This window comes from Euleptes europaea, chromosome 10 (assembly GCF_029931775.1).
Source record: "Euleptes europaea isolate rEulEur1 chromosome 10, rEulEur1.hap1, whole genome shotgun sequence".
Taxonomy (NCBI): Eukaryota; Metazoa; Chordata; class Lepidosauria; order Squamata; family Sphaerodactylidae; genus Euleptes; species Euleptes europaea.
The window spans coordinates 29,568,432-29,590,273 of record NC_079321.1 but is presented as its reverse complement, the minus strand read 5'-3'; the positions used below and the strand labels follow the sequence as shown (position 1 = coordinate 29,590,273).

The 21,842-nt window shown below is 44.6% G+C and overlaps 1 protein-coding gene across 1 annotated transcript in view; it reads right to left on the bottom strand.

The window, feature by feature from the left end:
• Positions 1-947: 947 nt before the first annotated feature.
• ADAM17 (ADAM metallopeptidase domain 17) overlaps positions 948-21,842 on the bottom strand; it is a 35,214-nt gene continuing 14,319 nt past the window's right edge. Inside the window, exons 9-20 of the mRNA XM_056856160.1 lie at positions 19,593-19,706; positions 17,902-18,046; positions 15,871-15,959; positions 14,243-14,395; positions 12,224-12,423; positions 11,530-11,633; positions 10,372-10,506; positions 8,930-9,060; positions 6,533-6,611; positions 4,180-4,268; positions 3,046-3,105; positions 948-1,311 (exon numbers count right to left, since the gene is read on the bottom strand). Of these exons, the coding sequence (XP_056712138.1) occupies positions 961-1,311; positions 3,046-3,105; positions 4,180-4,268; positions 6,533-6,611; positions 8,930-9,060; positions 10,372-10,506; positions 11,530-11,633; positions 12,224-12,423; positions 14,243-14,395; positions 15,871-15,959; positions 17,902-18,046; positions 19,593-19,706 (1,650 nt within the window). The 3' untranslated portion in view covers positions 948-960. The remainder of the gene's footprint in view (positions 1,312-3,045; positions 3,106-4,179; positions 4,269-6,532; positions 6,612-8,929; positions 9,061-10,371; positions 10,507-11,529; positions 11,634-12,223; positions 12,424-14,242; positions 14,396-15,870; positions 15,960-17,901; positions 18,047-19,592; positions 19,707-21,842) is intronic.

The window sequence follows — 21,842 nt, the reverse complement described above, 5'->3', positions numbered from 1 at the left end:
CATGGACTGCAACTGCAAACAAGTAGGTGTCTAAATATTGCACATCTGGCTTCTGGATTCACATCATATGAAAGCTATGATCAACAGCCCTAATTTTTATCCCTAAATGCCTACCTGCCAAAAACTTTAAGTGTGTGCCAGAATAATTATCTCCTCCCCCACCCCAGTTGAAATGGTCAACAGCACGCATTTTGCTTTGTAACAGTCCACCATCCAGCACACAGTTATGCCCCCCTTAGTCCCACTGAAATCAATGGGCTTACAGTTGTCGAAGTCACTATTGGATTCTGGCCAATTACCATAAAATATTCTCAGACTCAGGTCTGCATTCAAGCACTTCACTGCTGCACTTCTCCACCTCACACCAAGCTCCCCCCCCCCGCAAACACACACACATTCACTTTGCCTCTCAAAAAAACAACTGTCAATATGTTCACCCTCATTTTAAAAGAAAAATACTGTTTTGAATTATTTGGTTACAATCTAAGAAGTCACTAAATGCTTGGGCCCCACTCCGGCTGAAGTCAGTTACAACTAACTAAAACTGGGTTGGAGCTTTCGTAATATGAAAATGAAAACTGTCTAATCAGTGCTGTCCAAATACAAAACAGTACATAAAAAAATTAACATGTACAATCTAGTGTCAGGCAGATTATGCCTCTACACCACAGGCTGAAAGAAATGTTCAACTCAAGGCTACGGAGGGGGGGGGAGAAATCAAAAAGATTCAATAAACTTTGAGGCTTTCGTTTCGTTTCTTTAAGTAGACTCAAATATTGAAACTAAGGAAGATCATACACATGGCCAGCATCTGCAGTAAGTCACTTCCTGTTTCCCTTTCTCAATATATATATATATATATATATACACACACATATATATACACACGGTATTTCTCTAATGAAATGGCTTTAGATCAAGGAGTACATGAGTCAAGAGCTCAAAAGGCAGACAGACAGACTAGCACTCCGTTTCCTTGCTGTCCACTCTGTGTTGCCGTTGTAGTTTGAAGGATGACGCTTTCTCGCTCCTTGTGACAGGGTGATCTGTCAGGTCCTCAAACGATTTGGCAGTTATGCTGTTATTTGGGAAAGGATCCTTCTCGAAACAGTCGTCTTCCATGTGGGAGTCTGTGCTCGGGTCCTCTTGGATGGTGTCCATCCTTTGGTGGTCTAGTTTGGGGGCCACTGCTGCCACGGGAACCGGCACCACCGGCTGCAGGGGCTGGTGGCGACTTGTAGACGGTGCAGCGGGAAACGGCTTGATGATTCGGACTGAGGCTGAGTCCATGCTGCTGAGCATCTCCGCGTTCTGCAAGAGGTGAGTGGGACTATTACAGAAGAACACAGGGAACAGCGCTACTTCTTTTACAAGGTCCTAGGCCTCTAGTTTCTTGCTATCTCTAAGTAAGTAGGATATAATCTACCTTACCTACACAGTGGCTACCTACACAGCATGTGTTAAATGGGAAACTGCTTCAGTGCTTGGATTCCAGTCACCAGGCTGATAATTCAAATACATAATTCTGTACATATACATTGGAACTCAGAATTACAGCAATGTAGCATTGATTGGGGAAGGGAGATGTCTTTGAAAATTATGGGGATTTATTACAGCCCAACAAATGTAAATGAGCCCCGTGGCGCAGAGTGGTAACCTGCAGTACTGCAGTCCAAGCTCTGCTCACGACCTTAGTTCGATCCCGATGGAAGTCAGTTTCAGGTAGCCTTCCATCCTTCTGAGGTCGGTAAAATGAGTACCTAGTTTGCTGGGGGTAAAGGGAAGATGATTGGGGAAGGCAATAGCAAACCACCCCGTAAATCTAAGTCTGCCTAGTAAATGTCAGGATGTGACGTCACCCCACGGGTCAGGAATGACCCAGTGCTTGCACAGGGGACCTTTACCTTTTAACAAATGTAAATAGGAGTAAATAGGAATAAATGAGGCCAACTTGTACAGTTTAATTTCTCCAGAAACTTTGGGGGGGGGGATATGAGATAGATGTTACACTGCTAACACAGAATGTGTATAACTGAAATGTTCAGGAAGGTATATCTATAAAGGAAACAGGGCTATAGTATAACATAATGGTTTGAGAGGATATAGGGCCGTAATCTATTGCACCTGTCTTGTTTTTGTAATCAGTTTCTGCACTGATTTTGGTATGCCACATCTTAAGACTTTTATGTAGGAATTTTCTTCTAATTTTATGATCCTAGTCCTGTTGCACTGCTTACTGGATGTCCAATGCTGCCTGACTGCACTGCTGTATATGTTACTATAATGGACAGCTGCATTCCATGGAGTTGTCCTGGTCATACAACCCCTTGATTGACAGGGAGTTCGAATAGAATTCTGAGAATGATAGTTGGAGAGTTTGGACAATTAAGAACTGACAGTTGACTGAGAGAGAAGTCAACAGTTGGAGCTTGGAAACAGCTGTGCCAGCTGTAAGCTGTCTGGTGGAGGAATCTCCTCAGGAGTGAAGAAGGAACACTTTTGTGGTTTTTGGATCAGGACAGGATCCATAACCAGTTATCTAGGGAAAATAGCTCTAAAGTGTATAGAGTGATTCCTAAGAGTTTAATGGGAAACCATTGTGAATCGAGTGATCCCATGCCAATTTGAGAGAGCAACTGGGGAAGTGTGTTAATGTTTCTAACTCCTACAACTAAAGAACCACTCTGAAAAAGAAAGAAGCTTAAGTTTACGAAAGGTGGGCTATAAATGAAGTAAATAAGTAAGTGTATTTTCTCCTGTGTTTCATTGATTAAATCAAACCTAGGCAAAGAATGAATAAGCCTTCTTCAGGAAGCTAGTGGATTCTGCATATGCCACACCTGGTCCTTGAGAATAAAGAAGACTCAGCCTACAGAACTTTCAGAACTCGGTATTTCAGCAAAGCATACATCCTTCTCTGGAAGCTGCTTTCCTTGAAGGAAAGTTTATTCATGCAAACCATTGGGTCTGGTTCTCACTACTGAAAAATCTTTACAAGCCTCTATCAGGAGTATAATACCTAAGACATTCTTCAAACATACTTACACTGGGGCCGAACAGAGACTTGGTGTTCTCTTCATAATACTGCTTATCCAGTTTTTTGTCCTATTAAAATAAAATAGAATCATCAGCTCTGGAAGTGCTTACAAAGTATATATATATAATCATCTCTCTACGGTCTCATCTTGAGGACAAGCACCAACAAGATCCAAGAGCTGATGCAGATGTTATCACAACTAGCTTAGCGACAGAAATTACTACTCATATGGAATGGCATTAAAACAGGCTCCCAGACCACCCGAATTCCCTGCTACATAACAAACAGCTTGGACATTAGGACTATTCTGTTTCTGTGATGTATCAATAGGGTTGGAAGAAATAGTCAGCACTGAAGCCTGTAAATTCTAGGAGCCAGATCTGCACAGCTGTATTTTGTGGGAGAAGACCGCGAATAAAAGAGAAGGGACTTCTCATGTTAGTTGTCTTACAGCCCATTCCTGAGCTCTTAGCTGGAAAGAGGTCAGGAGGAGCACAAGTGCCTGCACCAGCATCCAGGCTACTTGTGCCGCTATGAGAGGCAGGGACCCTGACGTCAGGCTGCTCACGCTGGCCTCCCTATGCTGCCATGGCAGCACAGTCCAGGGGCACCGGCTTGGCCTCCTACCAGCTTGGCCTCCAGCCAGCGTCCCAGTGGTGCAAAGCCTTGTGCTGGGTGTCCCAGAGGGTGCCGGGGAGCAGAGCTGCCCGTAGGCAGCTTCCTGACTCCTTTCGTCCCAGGAACGCCACTTACAACAACAGCATTGCTGTGCCAGCTTTTTGCTGGTGCAGCCTCGCTGTTTTCAGTGGGGCAAAATGCCCCACTTTCAAACAAAAAAAAACTTTTTAAAGGCCTTTTAAAGCCTTTCAGAGGCCAGGGAATGCCTTTGGAGGTGGCGCTGCAGCACCATGGCCACACCGTCCCAGCCACTGAAAGGCTCAGGAATGGGCTGTTACTTTTAAGGCATTAAGTTACTTATGATCCACGAGAAAAAACTGAAGTAAATCACAATTACTGAGCTAACCATAACAATGCAATACCATGAGGCATTTCACTTCATTTTAGACTCTGATGAATACTTCTGAAAAGCGCAACAAGTTTAAACCAAATTAAGTTGATGCCTTAAAATTCACTTTACTCACCACACAATGTACAAGAATGCTCAGAGGAATCCAAAATAGCAAGGAGAATACAACCACTGATCCTACTATGTTGTCTGCTAGAAATTTTCCTGTTTAAAAAAAGAAGAAATAGAGATGCTCAGATCATAGTTACTTACACAAAGTTATCTTTTCAAATGAACCTTGCCTGAATGGGTGTACTGCCAGTGTAACACCGTGAGCAAGTCCCATGAGGCGCACACACAACATGGGGAGTCTGATGGTACCATGCTCACAGAGATGGGGCTCGACACCTGCATGGTCATCCGGTGAGATGGCTGGTCCCCGTGTCCGTCCCCGATGGCCAAACACACTGAAAAGGTTCCAGTCACATGAACACATGATACTGCCTTGTACTGAATCAGACCCTTGGTCCATTGAAGTCAGTATTATCTACTCAGACAGGCAGCAGCTCTCCAGGGTATCAGGCAGAGGTCTTTCACATTACCTTCTTGCCTAGTCCGTTTAACTGGAGATGCCAGGATTTGAACCTGGGACCCTCTGCATGCCAAGCAGATGCTCTACCACTGAGCCACAGTCCTGCAGATGTCCTTTGACATCCAAAGCAAGTCAGCTGCACGTGGCAATGGGCCTGCGCTCTGACAACCTAGCACGTCCAAACTCAGTTGCTGCCAGCCCCCCTTTCATCTGCACACCCTCCCTCCCAGCCTGAATGGATGTACTGCCAGCGTGACACCATGAGCAAGTCCCACAAGGCACAGAACATGGGGAGCGACTGCCATGTTTTGTGTCTCACAGGGAACCTTGCAAGGTAAACACAGCAGAGGATCCTGGGACAACGACTACAGCAATGCTTCCAAGGAAACCTCTCTGGGAAAAATCGAGGCATGCCAACAAGACAACAATCAAGCCACACCAGCCAAGAAGACAAAGATGCCTCTTCTAATAGTCTTTTGCATGATATGCAATCACTGACCATTAACACAATTCGGACATTAAGTGCCCTGTGACAGTTTAGACACCTCAGATTCAAAGCTTCTCATTGTCCTCAAAGCTCCTGCCCGAAACATGACTCGCCTTAAAATCTCCTGCTTTTGTAATCCTGAATTACAATTAAATCTAAAACTGCCCTTCCTGGTGCCATTTAGTCAGTTTTATAGTTTTTGCCTGATCACTCTCAAGTATTCCTTTACCATCTGTTGAGTTCTTTTCAGGAAACAAAAGGTTACATTTTATCCTATGGCTCAAAAACTATATAACTAACCTGACTTTATAGCCAGGAAAGCGAGTCTTCGATCCTGGATACCAACTGAACTGCAAGACTTCCAACTCACACTGGATCCCTCCTTCTTCCATCTCATTTCTTCACAGAATAGGTCAGGTAATCTTTGCTCTCCCTCTGATCTATCTTCCCCTATTTTCCAAACCACTATTACCCATTTGCCACACCTTTAGCTCAAAGATTATCTCCTGCTCTAGATTGGGGTACTTCTGCTGAACATTTGTAAGTTGTTGCTATATTAATTGGGATAAGGAATGCATCTGTGAGTTGGTTTAGTAGCGTTTGCTTAGAATAAGTTCCCCCCCCATTATTGTACCAAATTCCTCAATAAACAATATTCCTTTTAAATCAGGTCTCTATCATCCTTTTCCTGCTAAAGACTTGCTACTCAAACCCACCTCTTTAGGTAAAAGAAGAAGAAAAAGAGTTGATTTTTATAGGCCAACTTTTTCTACCACTTAAGGAAGAATAAGACCGGCTTACAATCACCTTCCCTTCCCCTCCCCGCAACAGACACCCTGTGGAAGTAGGTGGGGCTGAGAGAGCTCTAAGAAAACTGTGACTAGCCCAAGGTCACCCAGCTGGCTCCATGTGTAGGAGTGGGGAAACCAACCCAGTTCACCAGATTAGCATCCGCTGCTCATGTCAAGGAGTGGGGAATCAAACCTGGTTCTCCAGATCAAAGTCCACAGCTCCAAACCACCGCTCTTAACCACTACGCCACGCTGGCCCCGGTTTGCTGTGCCCTGCTCAAATACACGAGCTAATTCCCCATGCTAAGCTGAATGTATGTTCACATGTTTGTGGGGGTGCAGTAGGAGTAACACCTCACACCCTCCAGCCTAGAAGAGGCCCCTGGCCTCTTTAAAAGGCATGTTTTTACAGTTCAACCTCTTACATAAAATTAAATGCGGTTTTGCACTTTACTTCCAAAAAATTGCTACAAGGTAGCAGTTATCAATGCTTATGATATAAAGATCTGATCTAGAAATCCATTTTCCTGTGCAGAAGTCAAGATATTTCACACAAAGAACACAGCAGGCATGCGAAGAAAAGTTGTGGATTTCAAGATGCAAAACAAACGTAGCTTACCAAATGTATTAATGCTAAGTTGATCGATGAAAACCCAAAGTCGTTCAATCACGTCCTGTACTCGCTTCTCACATTTACCCTGTAAGACACAATATTTGCTTAAGACGACCTTTTTAATACAACAAACATTTCAACCAAACCACCATGAGAGAAGGGATAGGCCTCACTGGAATGGAGGAGGGAGAGAAGCCCTTTTAATTGGTGCAGAACCCAAATGTGCCCACGAGGCCGGTCTGATAATCAGACCAGGGATTAGCAGCAGCTCCTCCACTCCAGTTAGCAAGAACTGTCAGTGCTCAGGCACGTGTTTTCTTGGTGGGTGACCCGGGCAGTGAAATGAGATTCCTGAGGACGTAAGGAAGACTCCGACCTTGCAAAGATTCTACAGCAGTGGTGGTGAACTTATAGCGCGCGTGCCAGAGGTGGCACTCAGAGCTCTCTCTGTGGGCACATGAGCACAGAGTTTGCCTGAGTTCGTTCCCCCAGCTGAGGAGGCTGGGGACCAGCGGTGCCTTCCCGGCTCCTCCGGGAAGCACGGGCTCCTTCCCAGTGCCTTCTCCGCAGTCGCCGGCTGCGCGCTCCAGAAGTGAAGACAATGACAAGCCTTCTGCCGAGGACTGGAAGAGGCGGAGCTGGGACGGGGCTGGACCGGGAGTTGGACGCCTGGGCGGCCATCTGCGGTGGGCTGGTTGGTGACTGCAGCGCAGGGGGTTGGCGGTGAGGGCCGAACGGGGGCCCACCTGGCGTTTGTGCTGGAGCTAAACCCTTTGCTTGGGTTTCCACTCTGCTCGTTCATGCAACCGAAGGTGTCTCTGAGAGCGTGCAGAGGGCTGTCCCCACCATCAGCCCCCCCGCATAACAGTCTTTTTAAATTCGTATGAAGATAGCAGTTGGAAAAAGAACCAAACTGAAGGGGTGGGGGCTATGCTCCAGCTGCTTTCCTTCCCCCGCTCAGCCGCCCAGGCAGGGTTGCCAACCTCCAGGTAGTAGCAGGAGATCTGCTATTTCAGTTCACCTGGAGAAAATGACCGCTTTGGCAATCAGACTCTATGGCATTGAAGTCCCTCCCCAAACACCACCATCCTCAGGCTCGGCCCAAAAACCTCCCGCAGGTGGCAAAGAGGGACCTGGCAATCCCTAGCCCCGTGTGGACTTCTAGCTGTGTTGGCACTTTGCGATAAATAAATGGCTTTTGGGTTGCAGTTTGAGCACTCGGTCTCTAAAAGGTTCGCCATCACTGTTCTAGAGGCTCTGTAAAGGAGAACTTGTCTGATATCCCTTTGATAGCTTGTAAATGCAGGCTGCGGTTTGCTTCTTTTTACTTATATTTGTGTTTGTGCATTCCCACCTCTCTCTCCAATGTGGACCCAAAGCAGCTCACATCATTCTCCTCTCCTCCCTTTTATCCTCACAACAGCCCTGTGAGGTACATTAGGGCTGAAAGTGTGCGACGGGCCCGAGGTAACCCAGCAAGCTTCCACGGCAGAGGGGGGCCTCGCACTTGGGTTTCCCAGATCCTAGCCTGATATACTAATCACTGCACCACACTCTCAAGTTGAATGTAAATATTTTAAATAAATACTTTTGTTTATGAAGACTTGGTATAAAAAACTGGTATAAAAATGGTATAGAATTGTTTGCCTAAATCTTGCCAAGTCTAAGGTGGGCTGTTGCCAGCCCAGGCACTTCCATACAACAAACCCAGGGACATCTGACATTTCCCTATGCCCAGTAGACTGCATCATGCACAAAACTGTTTTGAAAAGTCTCCTCACTGGACCAAGAGTAGTTTGCCAGCGTGGAGAGCCACCGTGGTGTAGTGGTTAAGAGCGGTGGTGTGGAGAGGTGGATTCTGATCTGGAGAACTGGGTTTGATTCCCCACTCCTTCACATGAGAGGCGGAGGCTAATCTGGTGAACTGGATTTGTTTCCCCACTCCTACACACGAAGCCAGCTGGGTGACCTTGGGCTAATCACTCTCTCTCAGCCCCTGAGGGTGTCTGTTGTGGGGAAGGGAAGGTGATTGTAAGCCGGTTTGAGTCTTCCTTAAGTGGTAGAGAAAGTGGGCATATAAAAACCAACTCTTCTTTGCCACATGGCACTGGGCTTAGCAGGGGGAAAACTGTTCAAGCAGCATGAGGCCAACACTACACTGGGCACAAAGAAGTAGTTTTGGGGTTCACTAGATCCCACTGCTACATTGCTCATGAAGAACCTATACAGCTTGGGAAGATTCAGAACACATAAGGGTCACATAACAGGTAACAGACATTTGAGCATGCGGTGTAACAAAGTTCATGGTTTGATGCCAACATCCAGCAGTAGGCAAGAACAGAACCCCTGAGGGCAGCCAGGACAACCAAAGTATCCCTCCCCAGTTAAGTGTACATAACTCACATTCATGTCACAGAATCCCACGGTGCAAGGCTTCCCCTTCCTCAAATACAAGAAATTCTGGCTGGCGTCAACATATGGGCTGCATCTCCCTTGTTCGTCTCGACAGCAGACCTTACAGGAATGGTCCGTTTCTGAAATTAAGCAAGCCAATCACATTCTTTTTTAATTCACAGCTGCTTTTTTACTCAATTGCATATCATTGCTTATATAAAGGGGAGTCATTTCCCCTTGTTGATCCTAATAACCGTCCTGTTCCTACAGAAAGCTCACTTCATAAACAAGCAACAAAGGTAACAGTCAAAGCAGTGATGGAACCAACAAGCCAAATAAAAAAAAATGTGAAAAGGCAGCACTGGAATACACTAGGTCTGAAAAACAAAAAGTAAGGGCAGGGATTGGCTGAAGGTCACTCAGGAGTGACCAGCCACTCTCTAAGCAATTAAAAGTAGCTCTCTGCCCCTCTTCTAGTGCAGCTGTAATCCCTTTTGTAATTAAAGCAACAGCAGCCACTTTTTTTTATCTCTCTGTTATGAAGAAGAAGAGTTGGTTTTAATACCCTGCTTTTCTCTACCATTAAGGAGTCTCAAAGCGGCTTACAATCACCTTCCCTTCCTCTCCCCACAACAGACACCTTGTGAGGTAGGTGGGCCTGAGAGTGTTCGAAGAGAACTGTGACTAGTCCAAGGTCACCCAGCAGGCTGCATGTGGAAGAGTGGGGAATCAAACCTGGTTCACCAGATTAGAGTCCGCCACTCATGTGGAGGAAGAAGAAAAAGAGTTGGTTTTTATATGCTGATTTTCTCCACCTTTTTTAAGGAGAATGAAACTGGCTTACAATCTCCTTCCTCTCCCTACAAAAGACACCTTGTGAGGTAAGTGGGGCTGAGAGAGCCGTAAGAGAACTGTGACTAGCCCAAGGTCACCCAGACGGCTTCACTGGGAGGAGTGGGGAATCAAACCCAGTTCTCCTGATTAGAGTCTGCTGCTCTTAACCACAGCAACATGCTGGTGGAAGAGACAGCACACATATGAACCTTTGGTTTGGACAGCACCAGCACCCTTTCCCATCCACCTTTCCTCTTCCATGTGTATGTACACTGATCATGCGCACACACACAGGAACCACACACATGCTTGGATGGGAAGGGGCCTTGCTATTGACTTGCATCAAAGCTGCTATTTGCTTCTTTGTTTACCCTGGAAGAGGCAACTGTATATTTCCCCCCTGCAGAGCTAGTTACAGTTTGGGGTGGCGGTGGTGTTTTCCTAAGGAAAACGGCAAAGGAAAGTTTAATACTGCCTCAAGCACGCTTGCATATACATCCTGAATAGTGCTTACATGTGTATCCCCTTGTTTTCTGGGTAACGGGGAAGATACAGAAGGGTAGCACCTACTCAGAGTCTGAGGTCCTTTCAAAGGGAAGCCAGCAGTTTCTTCTCACCGTTACAAGCGCATGAACTTAGGTTCTTTTCCCTCTCACAGAACGGGACGCATCCTCCATCTTTGCACTTTCCCAAATCCACGCAGATTGTTTCATCCGGAGCGTTCCCAGGCGGAGGACAGTCACTGCTATTACCTATGAACAGATTTGGCAAGAAGGAGCCACTGCTTAGTACAAGCATGCTTGGGAACAAACAGGTAACTTCCATGAGTTACTGAGAGAGAAAAAGAAGTCTTCACAAGGTTGTTGAGAACACGAGTCTGAAGTTTTCCACAGAAAGCTTCCTACCATGGATGCCAAACGGGAACTGGAAATTACATAGAAAGGGGCTCTTCAACCTTTCCAGACCTTAAAAAGGTCACATGACAGGAAGGAGACAGAGTTAGGACTTCACCAGAGTCACACATACATGACTCATGTCATGTGACCTTTTACACATGCCTTTATTGGCATATAGAAAGAAAAACATACATTAGGATAGATCTGCATACCCTACGGGGAATCTTTGAAGGCTCTGGGGGGGCGGTCTGCTTTTTAAGGTAGAGGCAAAAATGGGGGACAGTAAAATTGGACCCCCGACCCTTACCAAACTCAAGGGTTCTTCTAAGGAGAGTCACCAGCAGTCACACTGCAAATTTGGTGCCTCTACCTTAAAAAACAGCCCCCCCCCCGAGCCGTCTCTGTCCCATAGCCTGGCCTGCAAGCAGACTGAAAAGGGTCTAGAGCAGATGAGTTATCCAAGAAGACTTGGAGCTGGTTAGCCACAGTTCTCTCAGTCACTTTGCCCAGAGAGGGTAGATCACAGACTGAGTGACAACTGGCCACATAATTTTTCTATTGGGATGTATTTTATTCACATAAACATAGACATACCCTAAAAGAGTCCAGATTCTGTAATTGCTGGCTATGTTTAAACAAACAGCCATTGTTTCATTACATTTTTGTTTTTCATTCCACCCATAGTGTCAGGTGGTTCTTATTTCAAGAACGGCACATTCTTGGACCACCATTAAAATTACCCAGTTGCTATAGGTGACACACTTCTTATTCTAAAACCAGCCATACAACAAGAGCCGAAATTAGGAGGGAATAAAGGATGCCCAGCAATCAGTTTCAAAAGGACGTATAATACCTAAATAAAAGGACACAGTAACGCACCTGTGCAATAGGACTCCCCTTTACAAGTAGCATTGATGGCTTCTTGGCACTTCTTCTGCGCGCTCGCAAACTGGCACCCTTTGCAGCAAGGGCTGTTCCGATCGCTACGAAAAGGTGGGGAAGAAGAAGTGGGAGAAAGAATCAGTTATCCCAATTGTGCGAATTTTCAGTTTCCAAGATTCAGGAGGAAACTTGGAAAAGAAATTTAATAGACACAGCTATATCTACAGGCACAAAGCATATACAGGCTGAGTATCCCTTATCCAGACTGCTTGGGGCCAGAAGTGGTCCGTATTTCGGATCTTTCCATGCATTGGAATATTTTGAAATTTTTACACACACATAATGAGATATCTTGGGAATGGGACCTACTACAGGGATACTATACCTGTAGTACTTCTGATTTAGGGAAGTTTCCATCGATTGTTCTCTTGCCTTCTTTCTTCTGCCTGACTAAAGGGAGCTTTGACCCACAAAAGCAAATACCCCGAAAATCTTGTTGGTCCTGAACGTGGCTACTGGACTTGAATCTAGCTTGCCTTTTCCCATTCACCTCTTCTCCACATACAACATAAGGGAGGCATAATAGTGCCTTTTCCTGCTTGCAAACACAAGTGCACCCACTGACTGCTTAGCCCCACATTTATTTATTTATTTGCAACTAGGGCTCTCCCCTTCACGGCAGCCACCTTACCTGCATGTTGCATTTGGTTTCAGTTTGCACTCAAATGTGCAGCAAGGATCAACATGCTGATGCAAGAGGCCAGGGTCACACTCCTCGCCTTCGTCCACTCTGGAGTTGCCACACACTTTGTTGTTGTGCTCTTTGAAGCACTCCGGGGCTTTGGTTTCAATCGTCCGAAAGATGGATTCTTTACTGCAGCTCGAAAACATCTGAAAGCATTGCAGGAAGGGAGAAAGGGAAACAGCAACAGTCAGAAAGAAGTGCATAAAAAAAGAGATTCAAGTTCAGGCCAGCAGATGTAATTGACAGGAATGACAGTCTCTGGAACTAGATAAACTGCTCTGTGACTGGAATGATGCCCCCCAAAGTGGAATGACAGTTCCTGGGGGCTGATCCCTCGATCTTGGTCCAATTCATTTGAAATGGGGGGGGGGGTATTTAGTGGACAAGCACATTCAGCTCTGCTGCAACTTTGGTGCCATTTTTTATGTCCCCTGGAAAGATTCCCCATAGGGAATAATGGAGCCAAATAATATCAGAATCCCAAGAAAACTCCGGATCCAAATACCAAACTGGTATGTGGGACCTGAATAACCAGGAACACAAATATTTTCCGGCTCCCTAATATCTGGATCTGAAAAATACTCAGGTGTCTAGGATTATGGTGAACATCCCTAGACTGCACTACTACTACAGGTAACAATTTCAGCAAGTCTAGAATGAGCAGTTATCAACTACATATAATGTGATAAGGATGTCATAATGCAAGGTTTGCCAGTGAGATTACTTGAAAGGTACATGCAGAATACACTTAAAAGTACATTGCAGGGTACTGGTTTGAAGATGACTTTTGTGTACACAAGCACATACATCACATTGGTTCTTGTAGGTTATCCGTGGTGTGACCGTGGTCTTGGTATTTTCTTTCCTGACGTTTCACCAGCAGCTGTGGCAGGCATCTTCAGAGGAGTAACACTGAAGGACAGTGTCTCTCAGTGTCAAGTGTGTAGGAAGAGTAATATATAGTCAGAAAGGGGTTGGGTTTGAGCTGAATCATTGTCCTGCAAAAAGTATCAAAGGTAATGTGCTAATCATTGTCCTGTAAGTATCAAGATAATGTGCTAATAAGGGTGTGGTATGTTAATATGGAACCATTGTATCCTGAAGTGATCTGTTAATGTGTGAAATCCAAAACTAATCCGCATTACTATTGTGGACTGTATTGTGGACAAAGACTACAGTCCACAATAGTAATGCGGATTAGCTTTGGATTTCACACATTAACAGATCACTTCAGGATACAATGGTTCCATATTAACATACCACACCCTCATTAGCACATCATCTTGATACTTACAGGACAATGATTAGCACATTACCTTTGATACTTTTTGCAGGACAATGATTCAGCTCAAACCCAACCCCTTTCTGACTATATATTACTCTTCCTACACACTTGACACTGAGAGACACTGTCCTTCAGTGTTACTCCTCTGAAGATGCCTGCCACAGCTGCTGGTGAAACGTCAGGAAAGAAAATACCAAGACCATGGTCACACAGCCCGGATAACCTACAAGAACCAATGAACTCTGACCGTGAAAGCCTTCGACATACATCACAACTTCAAACAAGATTCTTGTAACTAAAGTCAACCACCACTTCCTAGGGCACTGAACAGCTCACCTTTCCTCGAAGAGACTATAAGTACTGCACAAAAAAATCCCTCTCTACCAATTCAGAGCCAATAGGAAACCCAACAGGACATGGCACACTTTGAAGACAAACATAACTCTAACAAACCATTCTGATCTGAGTCCTGCCTGAACTCTGCTCTATGTTGTCCGTGTTCAGAACCCCAGCCAGTTTTAGAGGAGAACAAGAATTCCTTTTCTAATATATATTTTTCTGCACATCATTAGGATCTGTGCAATCTGTACAGTCCTAGCCTGTGATTTTCCACTAAGGATCACCACAACATAGAGAGCGTCAAACACACACACACACAATAAACATTTTTAAAAAAATACCTTATTGTTTTCGTGATCGCCACTCACAGCAATTGGGTACATAACATATTTTCCTCCCTGATCTTCCGTTGGGGCACACTCCGCCAGGACATCAGGGTCATGCTCTGCCCCAAAGTTGTGCCCTACCTCATGAGTAGTGACCAAGTCTGCTTCCTAGTTATAAAAAAAGAAACAGGGGTTAGAAACATTCATGTGTAGAACAGAGCGGACTGAAATTTTGGAGCTATGGATTAAATCTTTTGATACAGGCTTGTATCTGAGAAAATGAATTTAACATACAGTGCTTGTCTTACCGAATCTTGTGGTCGAAGTTTCGGCATCAGCTGTCATTGATGTCAGTTTTCCACAAATCTGAATCAGAAAGTTTCCCTTCCTGTTATGATATGTTATGATCTGTGACAACAGCTTCGCTCATCATAGAACATGAGATTTCGAAGTGTTGCTGTCTGGTCCTGCAATCCCTTTAACACCTGCAAAAGTTATGACTGGGGCCACGGGACCCATGTGGAAAGAGAGCTGTGTGGGATGGGAAGCTAGAGTGACAAAGGGTAGAAACTACTCTTTCCTCTGCTGCAAGCCCAGCACTGCTTAGCAGTTGGGTCCTTACATTCCCGTCTCCCTCCAGCCTCCACATCTCACCCCGTGCAATTATTCCATGCAAGTCCACCAAGACAATAGGCAGACAAATTGTACCTTGAGGGGTTGAGCAACCTGGGAGGTCAATAATCAAAAACTATTCCATGTGAAACACCAACACATCCTGTACTGCTTGCACTGTTCTGAGCCACTGCCTTGAACCAAACGACTTCTAGAAGGAGGCCCATAGCCATGCTGGTGCAAAAAGGGCCCGGGCCCCATCAATCATTTGTCATGCCCCTCCAATCAGCACTAGGGGGTTGGTGTGAAATCTGTCACAAGTCTTTCGAGTGTAAATTCTCTTATGTAAAAAAAGGAAGGAGTTGAGGTAAAAAGGTGTGAATCCTGTCATAATTCTTTCGAATGTGAATTCTCTGCGCAATTGATTAGAACAGAATTAGGAGTTAGCAGGGCTGAAGCCCCCTCTTACTGCTGCCTCTGTGGAGACACACAGGAAAGCAGGCAAAGGGTAGTCTGTCACCTCCTAGCTCTGAAGCTAGAAGCCACCGAGACCAACAAAAGATGTCGTATCAACACTGCTCCTTGGAAACTTGGTGCAGGATAATGGCAGCTACCCCATCTTGCTTTTTTCCAGCGAAAGTGGTCAGAATGCAAGGGCAAGTGGAGAGACAAACACAGCAGAGAATGAACAGAAACGGCCATTTCTACACAGGGAGCCCATGCGTATCAAAGAGTGCTCAACACTGGTTAAAAATTACTACGTGAAACGATTGTACCATCATGTCTTTAAGTCCCAATCTGAGACCGGAGCTTTGGTATAAGGCAGTATAAATACTTGTCACACAAATCAGGCTCTCTGACCGCAGGTAGGCAATTAGGTCTAAAGTGAGAAACTCTATTGTTTAGCTTATCAGATGTAACACACAAGGATTCCAGATATTGCTGGATGAACACTAAAGACAGGCTCCAGGACATTAGTTTGAGCCAACGCTCGCCATAAAAGAGATCCACATGTGTGTTTTTTACTATACCTTCGTAAGGATAGTTTTGCCATAGTTCTTTGTGCTGGTTAAGCCACTGTTGAGGTAGACGTCCTTCCCAGCAGCTGCATTGTAATAAGCTACAGGAATAAGAGAGAGCATAAAGTCAAAATTATAGGACTGCATTGTTAATTTGTACAGTGTCTGCACGAGAACCTCTGCTTCTCAGATGAGAGGAGCAGGAGCGTCCTTTAACACTGTCTTGCAATTGTCAGATTAGCCTCTGATAAATGTATTCTTGACCACTGATTGCTAATCTAGGATACGAGTGCCTGGTGGACAAACATCTGGGCAACAGCAGGATGATTCATAGGCCTCTCTATGGCACAGAATCATGCCTGCCTCCTTTGTTCTGCATGGCTACCAATTTCTTGTTGCACAATCACACAGCCATGTACAGCAGAGCTCACATTCACACTGCCAGTCACTTGTCAGGAGGAGGAGAAGAGTTGGTTTTTATATGCCGACTTTCTCTACCACTTAAGGGAGACTCAAACCATCTTACAATCACCTTCCCCTCCCCTCCCCATAACAGACACCCTGTGAGGCAGGTGGGGCTGAGAGAGTGTGACTAGCCCAAGGTCACTCAGCTGGCTTCATGCGTAGGGGTGGGGAAACAAATCCAGTTCACCAGATTAGCCTCAGCCACTCATGTGGAGGAGTGGGGAATCAAACCCGGTTCTCCAGATCAGAGTCCACGGCTCCAAACCACCGCTCTTAACCACTATACCACGCTGGCCAGATACAAACATTTTAACAAAAAAACTGTCCCTCTTATAATTTTGACTGATAGTGCTCTAAAAATCCACCAGATGTATGAAGCAAATATTGTAAACATTTGGGGAAGAAATTAATAAATATATTTTTAGCTTCAAGGCCTTAATAATTTAAAAAACTTGTCTGTGTCCTAGATTTATGATGTACATGTTACCACTGAGAACACCAGCAAAGCTTAGGACTGGGCTCCCTATAATAAGGCTTTTTTATTGACTATTTAAAAGATTTATATCCCACACTCTCAAGAATTCGTCTAAGGTGGCTAACAAGAACAAATAGACAATTTAAAATAGAAAACAATTAGAGTAATTCAAGCAGCCACAGCAGGGGTCTCCAACCTCAGCCTGTGGGCACATTTGGAATTCTGACACAAGGTGAGCACAGCAAAAAAAAAATGGCTCTCACAAAATGGCTGCTGCTGGAGGTGGAGCCAGCCACATTATGATTGCCACAACTTAGTGTAGATCCTTGTGCTGTGGTGGCAGCTGCCGCCAAAGCAACATTTTTTTTAAAAAGTAAAGCCAATCAAATCCCCAATGGTCAACCGGAAGGCTTGCTGGGCAAAAACCCTACCTGGCCCCACCCACTTCCTAAAAACATTGGCGGGCATCAGAAAATGTATTGGCGGGTGCCATGGTGCCCATGGGCATCATGTTTGGGACCACTAAGCTGTGTGTGTGTGAAGTGCCGCCAAGTCGCAGCCGACTTATGGCGACCCCTTTTTGGGGTTTTCATGGCAAGAGACTAACAGAGGTGGTTTGCCAGTTCCTTCCTCTGCACAGCAACCCTGGTATTCCTTGGTGGTCTCCCATCCAAATACTAACCAGGGCTGACCCTGCTTAGCTTCTGAGATCTGACGAGATCAGGCTAGCCTGGGCCATCCAGGTCAGGGCACCACTAAGCTACAGTATCAAAATTACCTCCTTGAGTGCAATCATAACTCCTGCAACAGGGCTAAAAGCAACTTCATGTTTACCCTAAGCCAACAATCTATCCATCCCTCTCCCGAAGCAGAAGATGGGAGGCACCATTTCAGCCACATTCCCTCTGGTGCTCGGTATTGGCCTGTAAAGGCTTATTTTAAGCCCCATCCTACTCACACAAAGCAATTTAGGTCAATGTCTAGCTCATAAACTGATGGTAAAAGCATCAACATTGGATGTTTTTTTTTCATCTTCAGGCACTTCTGCATCATTGAATGAGTACAAGAAGAAAAGCCTTATTAACAAGAAAAAGAAACGTTACCTTTTGGACAGATACCACCATGGCTGTTTTGCCTTTGAGAGCCAACATAAGCCAGTCCAAGAGTACCCAAATCAAAGTCTTGGTATGTAAAGAGGTGCGCGAGGCACACGTGAGCTGCCTTCTCTGCTATATCATAGCTGAATTGCTGTGTGGAACAGATATGCCAAAATGTTTTAATGAAGGGAGAACATTTACTCCATAACTTAGCAACAACTGATCAACAGACAGATTCCTGTTCTACCATCACTAGCTGGTTGTCATCCACTCCATCCTCCCCCAATGGGGGAAGAAATGCTTTCCCTACAAATAGATCTCAGTTATCACCGAGACCCAAATAAGTTTTTTAAAATCCCAGAAAATAAATAAAGCCATCTTCAAAAGATTCCTGCATAATTAATACTGTGGAGATAACTACACCGCACATGGCATGACCTGAAACTTTTTTGCCACCATTTTAGAAAGCAATAAGGGGAGGAAAACATGAACTATATAAGGCTAGACAAATTGCAATGTAAAAAACGTAGGCCTGCTTCCTTCTAAGTCAATGGAGGCAATTATTTAAAAAAGAAAGAAGAGAGATTGATTACATCTTGCAATGTTGTGTATAACTTTCTAGGTTCCACAGACTAAAATAAGCTCTTAAACATATTCCCTTGAGAGCATGCTTCTCTTTGTAATTTACATTTCCACCCCCAAAAAAATTATTGAAATAAATAAGAAATAAAGCAAATACATACCCATACATACAAAATGTCATACCTTCCAAAGGGAACATATATTTAGAGCCATTCATAATGCTTCAACTATCAGGTTGATATTCTTACTACCCTTTATCATTACTGCCTATATAATATTGATTACATTTCTACAGTCAGGTACAATAAAATCTTTGTAATCTAGCACTTCATTACTCAGTTAACTGGCACTACTCCTCTCTTTCTGATGTCTCCAGCTACTGCCAGGCTTCTGACAGCAGCACTGACAGCCTCCTTTCACTTCAGCCTGCCTTAAGTTGTTGGAAGCCAACTATGTCACAGCGATTTTGGGCTTGTCTGCCTGCTGTGTAAGACAGCTCCACAGCTCAACAGAAAGGAGAAGAAGAAGAAGAGTTGGTTTTTATACTCCGATTTTCTCTACCTTTTTAAGGAGACTCAAACCGGCTCACAATCGCCTTCCCTTCCTGTCCTCACAACAGACACCTTGTGAGGTAGGTGGAGCTGAGAGCGTTCTCAGAGAACTGTGACAAGGTCACCCAGCAGGCTTCATGTGGAGGAGTTGGGGAAACCAACCCAGTTCACCAGATTAGAGTCCGTCAATCATGGGGAGGAGTGGGGAATCGAACCCAGTTCTCCAGATTAGAGTCCAATGCTCTTAGCCACTACACCACGCTGGCTCGCCTTTTCCAAGACATATAGTTCTCGGGGACAACTTGGGGGCTATCACTATGATGTCCCCATCGGTGTGGGGTTTGGTTGTGTGGATTCCTCCGGGTAAGGGTAGAGCAGAGGAAGCTTGAATATCTTTTACATCTGATTCACTGAAAACCTCCATTTCTTTGAGTGCCAGTTAAAGCTTTTACTGTACTTGCTTGAGCAAGGAGACTCCAACCGGTTTACAATTGCCATCCCTTCCCATGCCTTGCTTATAAATGGGGCGGTTAGTGACATACTGCATAAACACATACAGCCTACCTCCAACAGCTCCTTTACTTCCCAAGCATCCTTCTCCTCATGTGGCTGACTTTTTGCCATGTTATAATGTCTTTGCCCAGCAGATACATTCTCCGGTGCATTGTGAACAATAATCTTTATTTAAGAAACAAAAGTAACAGAATAATGTGGGATGATTTAGGTAAGAAAGTGGCGGCAAATCTACGAAATCATTTGTCTTTTTAAACCATACAAAATACTGTATTTACTCAAATGCAAGACTAGTTTGTTTGTTTTTAAACGGGTATGCCATCAAAAAAGGATGGGGTCAAACATTTGCATACAAGTTAATGTGTACAGTAAAAAAAATTACATTTGCATACAAGTTATGTGTACAGTAATTTTTTTTGTACATAACATTATTGGGGGAGGGAGGTCATCTTACATTCAGGACTTTCTTCCTTTCGACTAAATACAGTAAAAGGAAATCTTACTATGCTGAAACTTTTCAACCACTACAGAACATTCTGCTTTCCATTAGCAAAGATTCCTGAAACCTCTATCTACTTTATAATTATTTGCAAAAGAAAATTCTACACACACACACACACCAAATTACAGCTGAATACCATCTCATTAACATTTTCCAAGTCAATGGTCTGTTTCAGGGGTCCTCATTTTAGCTGCACAGGCCCTGTATCAGATGGAATTTGTACGTCAATGCAGAATATCTTAATACAAGTCTTAGCTTCCAGTGAAAAGGTTATGGCAGGAAGCTTAGAGTGTAAGCAGATAATGTTTATTACAGACAGACAAAAAGTATGACTGACCAAGACTGCCAGTGGTGAGGACAGTAAGAACAAAGTGATGGTGTAAGCAACCTTGTACAGTTAGACAGATCAAACAAAACTAGAAGAAGAATTGGTTTTTATATGCTGACTTTCTCTACCACTTAAGGGAGACTCAAACCAGCTTACAATCACCTTCCCTTCCCCTCCCCACAACAGACACCCCATGAAGTAAGTGGGGCTGAGAGAGCTCTAAGAGAACTGTGACTGGCCCAAGGTTGCCCAGTGGAGGAGGAGTGGGGAGGAGTGGGGAAACAAATCCAGTTCACCAGATCAGAGTCCACTGCTCCAAACCACTGCTCTTAACCACTACACTACACTGGCTAAAGTTCACAGCATTTGCACTAATTGAATTAAATATGGATTTCTTTTGGTAAGGAACTGAACTGCTGATACTCTTGCATGCTCTTCTACACTTATAACTATCCACTTTTGCACGATGCATCAACTTAAAACAGCAGCCTCTGCATCCTACTCATAGGTGCAGTGTATTCAATGGTGCACCCACACTAATGTTCCAAGCATTGGGACTAAAGCTTAAAGATTATTCAAAAAACAAAGCAAAGGTCAGAAAATATATTTTCAGCATGCCTGAAGCAGTTGTTTCTTATCTGAAAGGAAAACAAGATGTTGGGATAGTGGTGAAGAGTTGTTATGTAGTAGGAGATAGCATACTTTTTCTCCCTTGTGATTAACTCAACCATACGGTACCACTGCCTTTCAAAGGTATCATTTACTAATTCAAGTCTATCCACTCCACATTTATTCATAATCTGTAATAAAGAAGCAGCTAACTATATTTATTCATTCTTATCCTACAGTCAGGGCTGGCTATAAATTTTTGGAGAATCCTGAACAAGATGCCCTCCCAAGGGCCTGCATTTGCATACATATACACAGACTTTTCCACCGACAGGAGTGAGCAGAGAAGCTCTATCTTCCCCTGCACAGAAGAGCAGAAACGCCTCTTCCAGCTACTGAAGACAGCAGGGCATCATTCTCTCACACTCCCAGGCCTGTGTGCCCTGCTGCACTTCCCTCTCCACCCCAGGAAATGGCAGATTGCCCCAAAGATACTTTCATGTTCTAACCCTGCTGGCAGCAACAGGACTTGTGAAAGCCATGCTCCACTGCCACCAGCTGCTGGAAGAAGCACATCTCCCAGCAGCTGGAGAGAACTTCTCATGCTCCCCTAATCCCTATTGGTGCCGGAAGGGCTACAAGGAGCCTTAAAAAGGGGGGGGGGAGATGTGCTCTGCTCCCTCCGGTTGCTGAGAGGCACCTTGGAAAGCAGTGGGATGCAGTTCTTTCAGTCACTTTACACCCCTTGTCTGGCACCTGAACTGCATCACATCCCTTCTTCTATGCATCTCTCCCCACAAGAAATCGCCCACACATACAGTGTAAGAGGAAGAAAAAAAAGTTAAAAGAGCCCCTTGCTCTC